Source organism: Phodopus roborovskii, unplaced genomic scaffold (assembly GCF_943737965.1).
Source record: "Phodopus roborovskii unplaced genomic scaffold, PHOROB, whole genome shotgun sequence".
Lineage (NCBI taxonomy): Eukaryota > Metazoa > Chordata > Mammalia > Rodentia > Cricetidae > Phodopus > Phodopus roborovskii.
In genome coordinates, this window is record NW_026126541.1 from 33,156,158 (window position 1) to 33,167,460 (window position 11,303).

At 45.1% G+C, this 11,303-nt stretch overlaps 1 protein-coding gene across 1 annotated transcript; it reads right to left on the reverse strand.

Moving 5' to 3' along the window:
• Positions 1–5,447: 5,447 nt before the first annotated feature.
• Tmem252 (transmembrane protein 252) lies at positions 5,448–8,563 on the reverse strand. Its single transcript, XM_051199779.1, has 2 exons — positions 8,205–8,563; positions 5,448–5,646 (listed from the first exon to the last, which is right to left on the reverse strand). The coding sequence occupies exons 1-2, from the start codon at positions 8,477–8,479 to the stop codon at positions 5,448–5,450; spliced, it is 474 nt and encodes a 157-aa protein (XP_051055736.1). The 5' UTR covers positions 8,480–8,563.
• Between the last annotated feature and the right edge of the window lie 2,740 nt (positions 8,564–11,303).

Genomic DNA, 11,303 nt, shown 5'->3' on the forward strand with positions numbered 1-11,303 from the left:
TCCATCCACTCACTGTGGACCTGCTGTCGGCATATTCTAACAGATCCTTTGGCACAGCAGCCCGAGCTGGGCAAGCAAATATTTTCGTCACAAATTCCTGGACTTAAATCATCTCTAACTTTTAAGTTCAAGTTATTCTACTTAAACATTGTATTTCCCTTTTTTACATGTGTAGTAGCCCAATTTATAGTGACCCATCAATTCATTTGCTAATTCATCCATTCAGTAAAGACTGGTTGGGTAGCTACTCCAGGCACCTTCCTCCTTTGGATGTAACAGGAAGGTAGGTAGAGTTATCCCTGCTCTTATGAACTTAGAATCTGGAAAGAGTTGGTGGTGACAAACACAAGTTATTGGGGAGGCGTAAGTATTACAGTAGAGGTAAAAGCATGGGCTACGGGAACACACCAAGAGTAACTGGCTCCAAAATGGTGGGACACTGGCAACAGGAGAGTCTTCCTAAAGAATAGGATGTTTTGGGATCCATTAGCGTTTGTGTAGCTTACCAGAGGTGAACGGAAGCAGCAAGATAGAATAGTCATTGTTAGCTGGGAATTATAAGAAGTTGACCTTGGGAGCCAGAGGTGATGTGATGGGTGGCTTCAGGCAGCCACAGGAAATAACATCAAGTGGAACCAATCTGCATGGCCATCATTTTCTCTCAGATGGGTTAACAAAGAGCAGGTTTCTCAGTGGTTCTAGGACTTGGCCTGTTTCTGAGTTCTCTCAAGTTTACACTGCTGAGAAGATTGCATGTATGAATGCTTGCATTACTCTGATGAGGCATGAAAGGCAGCAAACTACACTTCCCTATATGATGCTCCTCTTGTTAAAAATGGAGGGCCAACAACCAGCCTTTAAGAGCAAATGACCCGGGGTCAGTGAGGTAGCTGCGGGGAAGGTAAAGGTGCTCACTGTGCAAGCCTACTGAATGACTTGAGTTCAATCCCTAGTCTCCACAGAAAGGGAGGAAGGCTTGACTCCGTACAGATGTCTCTGACCTTCATATGTATCCTGGCATGCGCATCCCTCCTCACAAGATAGACAGCATTTTTTTTAAATTAAAAGTAAATGACATGAGGCATACAAGAATTTTGTGGGAATCTGTATAGTGAATCATAGAAGAAGCATTTTTCTAGTGAGGTGACTGCTAGGGCCACTCTGGTTATCTTCTAGCACTCAGGGGTTCCCGCACTGCAACATATGCCTCTGGAGAGGGGCAAGCCACCACATGTATGTATGTAGTGGTTCTTAACCAAAGTAGTGCCTCATTCATCTAGGGGATTTGGAAATGCGTGTGCATATGTGCCAGCGAAGCATTTATAGGGGGAGCCTGGGTGTTAAGTACCCTGCCTGCCAGGTGCCAGCCATTGTCCACAAACAAAACATTGCTTTGTTTCATCCAGGATTCTTGAACTTCTTCATTGTCCTTTTTAAAAAATTGGGGGAGGGCTAGGAAGATGGTTCAGGTGGTAAATTGTCTCAGAAACTAAGGTGGAGAATACCCAACATTGACCTCTGGTCTCTACCTGTAGGTGCACACATCCATGTACACATACACAGAAGGGTAGCCATGTTTAAAGAAAGACCACTTACCAGAAATGTCTGTGCCAAGTCCCAGAATGCAGCCATCACATCTGCAGGTCATGAATGCTTTCCACAAGAAACCTTAAGGTTGATAGCCATCCCTGCACTAGATTTGACCACACTAAAGCATGACAAGAATGATAGTATCATGACTAGAGATTTTTGGTGGCCAGATCCATGCATGAGCTACGGGTGATGTAGGGAACTGATAATGACAGTGAGATGACTCCATGCCCACGGCTAGTAAATCAGTGTTTGGGTCATCAACAGTTCCAAACAGCACGAGATTATCTGAGGCAGCAGAGCTTAGCAGAATGCCTGCTCAACTTCAACCAGCTGGAGGCTCCTCCCTCCCCCACAGAAATAGCCCATGCGTTTGAAGGCTCACTATTATGCCAGTCAGCTGGGTTGTCACACAACTTTAGAGAACAAAGTGGAGTAACAAATCCATGATTCTCTCCCTCTTTCCTTCAGTGCCTAGCATGTGCTGTACCATGTAGATGAGCTTGAATGATGCTTCACAGGAAACAATATACTAAGGCAAACTCTTGAGAGACAAACAGATGTGCCAGTAAAACTATCTGTGAGTTTTTGCCTAGAGGGGTCAAGACAGCCAGTACATCTCAGATATTCAAAGGCTCCTCATCATGTACCATATACTGACCTTGCCACCCTGATCTTCTAGGTGCTGGCAGTAATCATTTAAACTTGTTCATCAAAGGAACAACATGAAGCTATAAACTGGAGTCCAGGGGCCACTATAATCCACACTAGGGATGAGGACGAATGAGTAAGCTTCTGCCATGGAGACTTTCCTCTTTCCATTGTTTTATAGTTCAAATGCCCTCCCCAGTATCCATGGGACCACAACTCCTAACCCAGCATCATTTCATTTGGTCACACATCTGAGAAAGAAGGAAGATTCCAGTACTACTTCCTCAGAGTGCATTCTGTAGGGGATAATAGTGTATCATTCACTACAGCAGGACACATTTGTTTGACTTACCCAGTGGATTTTAGTCACTAAGACTAAAAAATGAAAGTTTGCTTTGCATGATACCCAGGTTCTAGACTCCTGAATCAGAGTACATGTGTCTTAGAAACATGTCAAGGAATATGTTTTAGTGTTGATTTGTTTATTCTTTTTTGTTCTCTCCTTCCCTCCCTCTCTTCTTTTCCTCTCTCCATCTCTTCCTCCCTCTCCCCTTTTCCCTCCTTTATCCCTCCCTCCACCTTCTTTCCCCCTTCCCTCCCTCTTTTCCTTCCTTCCAAGGCCAACTTTGAACTCCTGATTCTCCAGCTTCTACCTCACAAGAGCATGGGTTACAAGTATGTGTCACTATGCCCAAAAGTATTCTTTTTTTAAAAGTAGTCACCAGGCTGTTTTCTGAAGCAACAGCTGGTTTCTCTCATGTTTGGATTTGCAGGAATATGAACTCATCTTGATACTGTGGCGAATGCTACTGTGACTTAGGGTCCTCTACTGTTTCCTTCCTTCCTTCCTACCTTCCTTCTTTCCTTTCTTTCTTTCTTTTTTCTGATACAAAAAGTGACAAAAAGAAAAAATGAAAGAAAGGAAGGAAGGAAGGAAGGAAGGAAGGAAGGAAGAAAGGTCAGTCTGATGCAAAGGAGAGGTGACTAGGGTTAGCATGCTTTTTGTGAAAGCATGAGGAACTAGTTTAAATCCTCATTCATGCCAGGAACCCCAGAAAGATTCCTGGAAATTCACTTGCCAGCCTACCTGAAACAACTGCCCCCGACTACCCCATGCATGTGCACACATGCACTTGCACACATACCCCATGCATGTGCAGCACACACCCACAAAATACATTTCAAAAGACTATGAATGCAAAATTTATTGCCTTAAGGAGACTGACACAATTTATGCAAACAAAATTGAATGTTTGGTTCATCTGAGTGGTAGAAACACCATCTATTCTGTGTGCAAATCTGGGTAAAAGTCCAATAATGTTGGTCATTCAGACCAGTAGAGAAAATTGCTCCGTAGGGGGATGATGAAAAGAGATGACAAGAAAGGAATGACGAATTGCATTGTTAATAAATGGTCACCTTCCCGCAAAACAGTCATCAGTGGCCTTCCTATCTAGTCATTCACTCACTGTCAAGGACTCAGAGCAGAGATTCATAAAGGTGTGCTTCGTGGACTGGGGTTTTGTTAATTTGGCATCTTTGTGTCAATCAGGGGACTTACAATCTGTGCACTCCACACCAGCAGGGACCATGGATACCCAGTCCCATCTTGATGACTCTCTTCTTGAAAGATGTCATCCTTTCTGTGAGTTTTCAAAAGCTCTTCTGTGCCCAGCATCATGACTATCCCCTGTAGGATGCAGGAAAACTGCACTGAGGGCCCATTTCACAGGCAGGAAACAGGCTGGCATAGCCCAATAATCTTAAAGCCACCTCAGCTGCATCTTCAAAGGGTGGACAATGTAGTAGTGGCTGGGAACATTGCCTTCTGTTGGGGGTCATTTTTGACATGGAGTGAGAAATCTAAGCTGTGTCCTGGAAAGAGGAAAGATGTAGCCAGCGTAACCCCCAAGTGTTAGGCTCTTCACCTTCCTGGAGGCCACTGTTTCACTGAACACATTTCCTGAATCTTCAATGCCTCAGTTGGCACATTCATAAAACAGGAATGGTCACAGCACCCACATCTTAAAGATGGGGTGGAGCTAAATAACATGCATGGGAGGGCTAGTTTACCCATCACGCATAAGTCATGCCATGGTTGTTAGATATCGACCTGAACACTGATGCTTCACTTGGTAGAGAAAGAAAACTTGAGGTCAGGAGATGGGTATCTTCACCCACATCCAAAAGTCTCAGCCTGTGTGTCCCACCACCGTCCTCCCCCCTAAACCTATCTTCTGACTTTAAAGACTCACACAAAGAAGATAAAACCAAGGAGGGACCATTGGGGTATTTTAAGTCCAAAAGTCAAGTTCTCTATCCTGACACACACACACACACACACACACACACACACACACACACACACACACACACACACACAACCATCCTGGTGATGGAAACATGACCTTACAGTTTTTACTCTTCTTACGTTCTGAATTTGAGGAGGGAGGGAGTGCATCTTGGAAAACTGCATATATTTTTAAACTTCCCAAGATTTGTAATAAGTTGTGTATTAGCATCACCCTCGATTCCCTGGATCCTGAATTAAGTCTTCTGTCTACTTAACTTTAATCTGGAAGAACCCCTATGTGCCTTTATGAGGACCTCTTTAAGAGGTCACTCAACATTTTGTGTTTGCACCATTTGAAAGCAAATATTGCAGTCTCTTCCCTTTCATATAGGAAAAGCCATACATAATTAAAATAAAACAATACAAAACAATTCTTCTTGGTTCCTAGTGCCCCTCCAGTGATGTGTCTGAGCTATGGTGTCACTCAGGTAGCATGGTCAGTGGGGTGACCCAAGGCTGCTTCCCAGACAGTCTTCCCTTTGAGATTCTTTGGACATAGTATTTGAAGGGCCGTGGCAGTCACCTTCAATAGCAAGTGCACCTCCAGGCTTGAGTTGAGGTCATGGGGTTAGGAGGGAGGTAGAAGGCCGTCCATATGCCCTCTCTTCCATCTAAGGGTCACCTGGGTTGGGCTTTGTGGGAATTCTGTACACCAACTTCCTGCTGATGGCTATGTCCGGCTGCCCCGGAAACACGAGTCCCTTAAACCCATGGTGACCTTGCTCCAGTGCAGGGTGACAGAGCAGCTCCCCAGTGCCTGGCCAGCCTATCTCCTCAGTGGCTGGGGAGTCCCAAGTGCTGGAGAGCAGGCCCTGGAGAGCAACGCTATGGTTGGCCTGCAGCATCCTGCACCTTATCTACCCCCCAGGGCACATGCTGTGCTGGCCTGGTAGGGTGGTGGGGCTTCTGGTTGTGGCACATATTCATCCTCAAGTTCAAGGCTTGTTGCAGTATATGGAGGAGGAGGAAATCCCAGGAGTCCTCTGCCTGCAGGGAAGGCCTGGTTTTCAGCACCCAGGCTTTCTTCATAAGACGGTGGGTAAAAGTCAGGCCTGCGAGATGAAATGCCGCAAAAATGCATGTGTTATTTAGGTCTTAGTGGTGAAGACACATATGTCTGCCTCTCTCATCTCACACCGTGCGACGCTAAACTGCTAAGGAACTGAGTTTGAGGCAGATGCACTTTTCTGACATCACCAGTTTCTAAAAACGGCACACCCTTCCTGCAGAACCAATCCCCTTCCAGGCATGGCAGCTTGCCTGTTCCGGGCAGGTATTCCAAGGTATTTCTCCTTGTTTGCTCTATCAGTCCAGGTAACAGCCATTCAGTGCACTATCCTTATCAGCCCTGGGTGACACAGAGACTTTGACCATGAACCTCTCTTTAGCCAGTATTCAATCCTTGTTACCACTCACACACCTTATCTTCCACTCCATTGCTTCCAAGGCCTCAAACCTTCACAAGCAACAAAATAATGAATGGAAACCTATTACATGCAGGTCCCTGACCTGAGAGATGCCTCCACTCCCTCCAGACACATTGCCAGGTCCTGGACAGCTGGTTCCAGAGAATAATAATATAGAAGACATGCTCAGGGCTCACAAGGCATTGGCTGGTAGCTTTGTGAGGCATTCACCTGCAGCATAGCTGCTGGCCTGCCCATGGTTAATGTCATTCAGCCCAGCTGATGGGCTTGCTCATCATCTTGCCCATCTAAGTAATTACTAAATACCTCTGGCTCCTCCACCATGAATGAAGGTGCGGGTGAGTGGAAGAGGGCCAGGCTGAGCTTGCATGAGTTGTGTATTTATAGAGGCAATCTATCCAGTGCCAAAGGAAGTGTTTATGGTGAGTAACCACAACAGAACAGGGTCTGCCATTTGTAGCCACTGCTCCGCTCCAAATGTCACAAGGCCTAAGGCCAAATAGCTGAAGGAGCGGTCTACTGTACGATGCAAGGCTTGACCTTTCTCAGGAATAGCTAAGGCTGAGTCATGGGGATAGAAAGGTGAGCTCTTCCATGGGACCATTTGAGAGACTCCAGGAGACTGCTGCTGTGAATTCCATCCCCAGAGGAACATTTACTTGGATATCTCTGCTAGCTTCCCATGTCGAGTGCAAAGCTTTTGAGAGATAGAATTTTCCCAGTTTGACTCTGTGGGCTGAGCATCCCAGGATGCAGCAGGAAGGGGCAGTGAGACGGGGGTGTCAAGATGGTCATTAACTTTTGAATGCTCCAGACAAGGGAATATATATGAATGTGTTGGTAAATTTTAAATGCATTCTAAATGTACTCATTATTGTTCTCAGGAATTCACACTGTAGAGGTAGATACACACACACAAACACACACAAAACGTAAAAAACACAAAAACACCCCCGCCCCACCCCCACACATACACCTTCTGAATCACTCCTGCTATCTTAATTTTTGGTCAGATCTAAATAACTGCTTCCTGGTTGGTCTAATTAACCTTAGATATGGGCTCTGGTTGTTGTCACTGGTGTTATGGATGTCAGCAATGCATAGTCACTTGTAAGATGACTCTGATTCAATGTGCATTGGATAACTAAGACATTTTATGGATCTCCTGCTCTTGCATGAAGAGCACAAAAGGACTTGTGGATTTTTACATCCTATACCTTAAGAACAATATTCTTGGGTTAGGAATCAGAAGATCGATGCTAAATTAACTGACCACAACGTTACATGAATCCTTAGCTTTTTGTTTTGGTAAAATATATATAACTTAACATATATTACTTGTAAGGCATTAGTGGTATTTAGTGATCCTATATCGCTGCAAACCATCCCTTGGACTTTATATCACTCCATATTCCAATCCCATATTCATTAAATAATAACTCTTCATCCCAACCCCCCCCCCACACACACACACACCATGCTCCAGGCCTGGGGACCACTGTTCTATTTCCTCTCTGTGGTAGCTAAGTGGAAATAGTACAATAGTTGCCCTTTCTGACTATTGGGTATCACTTGACATACCGTTTTCAGCGTGTAACCACCTATGGAGTATATCAAATAATACTGCAGTGTATATGTGTACATGATGCCATTTGTTTTTCCATCATTGATGGACATGTTATCTTCTTGCCTTGAATGTAGCCTTCATACAAGGTAAGATCAGAACACCTAAAAGGACAGTTATCTAGAACTTCCCTTAGTCACAGAAGTTGCTGACTGACTCGATGTCTGCTTGCTCATTTATTGTGGGCAGAATTTGGTCTGGGTCTTTCTTTATAACTCAGTAACCATGTTATAGGGACTACCTAGCCCTCACCTGCCTTTTACTAAAGTCACCCCCAATACATAAGAACCTAGGAGTTGTGCCCCTTCATTTGCTGATTTGAGTTTTTACGAGGGGTGTGAGGATCTTAGCCTAAGAAAAGTCCCCCTTGACTCAATGCTTTCCCTAATAACAGTCTCGCTCTTTCACACTATGATCCCAGAGCAAATTGTCCAATGTACTTCAGGTCTAGATACAAAGCCTCGTGTAAGTGGACCTGCTGTGGAATTATACATCTCTCCACTTCCCACACTGTGGCTTATCTCAGCCCTTCTCATGCCCTCTGGCACTCAGCACATACCTGTCTATTGTGGCCAGGGGCAGGTCCTGGGAAGCAAGGTGCTGTCTGAGTACATGGTTGAACATCTCTTTGTTTTCATTTGCTTGGCGATAAGTGGCCCAGAAAATTCCACTCAGAAGGATCACAAACCCCATAGGCAGAAGCACGTAGGCCATGACCAGGTTTCTCTGAGAGTGGAATATGGAGTTGGAGATGAAGAAGCCCCCCAAGCAGATCATCAGGAAGCCAGTGAGGAGGGAGAGGGCACAGAGAATTAGACCAGTCCTGTTCTGCATCCCTGCTTGTCTAGAGCCCGTCTGACCCTGCCACTCCTGTTTCCAGGCTTGCTCAGGGAAATGCACTCATTAGCCAAGTCGCAGCCTTATACACACGGACAAATGGCCTTTGAACAATTAAGTGAAGCAGACACCGGGAAGCTATTCATTAACCACCGAAAGTTACTGTAATATCCTCCAGGGGGAACCTGGAAACATAACATTGTGTCCTCCAGGAAGGGAAGGTTGCACGTAGCCAGTATGTTCCTGGTTGGTGGGTAGGACCTCAGCTGCTCCCAGGTACTAGAGGAGAGGTCCTAAATCTTTTGATTATGAAGGCACTGGTCTCTAACCCATCTCTGTAAGGGATTCTCCACTAATGGCTACAGAAGCTTACATCTCTCCATAAACGATTGCTTTTGTGGTTTGGCAAGAAATCCTTTCCTGATTTCATTTTCTCTTTCCACTAAGGAGACGTTTCTCTGAGACTCTCGGTGTCTTTGTCTTGCCTACCTAAGTGACTCTCACCTTCTTTGCCCCAAAACTCTGATAGTGGTAGTTCCCCGCTCCGCCACGGAGCAGGCCAGGGAGCGACTGTTCTGTTGATAGAGGATTCTGAGAGAAGGAGCATGTTGGAGAAGGGACCGTATGGGGACATGGGGGAAGACTGTAAAAGAGGATGGTGTGATAACTGCTGTCTGAATTCAGCTTTGGAAGCCTTCCATTGTCAGGGTGCAGATGTTGCCATCCCACCATCGCCTCTGGCTAACACGTACTCACTGAGTATTTATTCTATACGACTTCAGCACAGACCACTCCTGCTTCATTATAAATGGTTCACCCAAGTCTCTTCCTGCTCTCAACAAAGATCCACAGGCATTGGATCTAAGAGCATTCCCCACAAGGTTGCAGCATGCTGTAGCTACCAAGTGTACCAGTCAGAAATGCCTCCTATTACATCCCCACTCTCTGTCCCCCCCCCCCCACAGCTCCACACAGCACACTCAGATTATAGGCTGGGAGAAATCTAAAACCTTCGCCCAAAGATATGTCAACTAAAATTTATGTTAGTAGATGCTGCCAAACAGTGTTCCTCACCCTCTCCCCCACACCTTTGTTCTGTGTAGTGTTGCCTTAGAAATATTTTCCAAGCTACCGCATGTACTCTGCCTGATGTTTCCTTCATCTTGATAGACGGTGATTGCAAACATCTTATTCTTGATCTGCTTATCGCCTCGCTTCCTACCTTTTCTATCAGATACATTGGCACATCCATGCCAAGAGACTTCTTCCCACAAAGGCTTCAGAGTCATTTTTGCCTGCATGCTTTCTAAGCTTCTCCATTGCCATCGCTTGTCATTTGCTTTTCCAATGGGAAGACGTTTATTTGTGCAGTGTCATAATATTTATACTTATATCCTTTTAGCCTTGTGTCCACCATTTCCTTAGCTCTGCCTTTGTGTCAGGACTAGGAGAGACAGGAAGACATTGCAGATCAAACACAATAGCAGGCACTTCCTCCTTTTACCCACTGACCCCTCCATATATTAGCTTCAATTCTAACCTTGAACTACTTCCATCTTCTGTGCTTGGAATTATCTTTGCAGTCTAGCCTTTGTCTTCCTCCTTCTGCAATCAGTTTTCAGGTTCCTATGATGGTCACTGATGACTCCTGTTTTCTATGTAAATAATCCCCTCCGTTTGAGTGTGAGCTGGACCTAGTGATTTGATTCTAGAGAGAAGAATAAGGTAGAGATGATAACTGTTTCCACGGTCAGGTTAAAAGAAGGGAATTGTCCATCCTGCTAGTAGATTATTACCTCTGAAGCATGAGGTTGCCATATTAGTAAGACTCATCTGGCAAAGAACTAAGAGCACCTTGTTTGTCAGCAGCCGTTGCCAGAACCTTCACTAATGGCCCTTAGTTCATCAGCCATGTAGAAGAGCACTGTGTCCACAAGCATACAGAGCGAGGAGCAATTCCTTTCACAACTGATTCTGGAGAAGGCTCTCAGGCAGCACTCTAAGTGACCCTGGAGAGCAGGAGCCATTCAAGTTATACTTTCCATACCCAAGTCACACAAGCGATGGGATTTTAAATATGCATTGCTTTACGTTGTTACTTTTTTGTGACTTTTTTTTAAGGTATCAAGAGAGAACTAATGCAGTTCCATTAGGATCAGAGAAGCCAGAGTAGTTAGTGCTAAGTGTTTTTCACAGGACCTGGTCCACAGCACCCTGTTAAGTCAGCTGTGTTCATCCTCTCCACCATGATCAGCATCACTGACAGTCCCCAAAGCCACAAGAAAACCCAGGGTTCCCAACTGAATTGATTTCACTAAAGGTTAGGTCCCAAGTTCCGATTGACAGTGGGGTCCTAGGGTTAATACTAAGTGTCAGATCAGGAAGGGGTGGTGCTCACAATGAGTTTGCTTTGTTTGGGTTACATAAATGTGGGAGGATTATAGATCAGGCTCAGTTCCTATGACGATAGGAACATATGAGCAAATGAGCATCTTCCTATCTGCCTTCCTCCAGTGCCAATGAAAGATATGGTTTTCCAAATACTTCTCTTCCTCTCGGGCATCCCAGACATGGCTCCTGTCATTCCCGAGCAGTGTCTGGTTGTATTGGTGGTGGTAGAAGGGGTGGTGGTGTCTTCCTATGAATTTCAGTGGAATACAGCAAAATCCAGAAAGCACCAGGGGAGGGAAGGACCAGTTCCTTCACAGAAAATGTATATAAAAGAAAAAGTAAGTTTCTGAGTCCGGGCTATTTTAGGAGTTTGAGGAGAGACGTGACATCAAGGCCCCCTTTCCTGACCCTTGTTAAACTGTCAGATTAC

Excerpts from the sequence above, each read along its gene's own strand:
- Tmem252 (XM_051199779.1), bottom strand. The coding sequence starts at position 8,479 with ATGCAGAACAGGACTGGTCTAATTCTCTGTGCCCTCTCCCTCCTCACT. Across the intron at positions 5,647-8,204 it reads CCCCTGGCCACAATAGACAG|GCCTGACTTTTACCCACCGT; the intron begins GTATGTGCTGAG and ends TTCATCTCGCAG.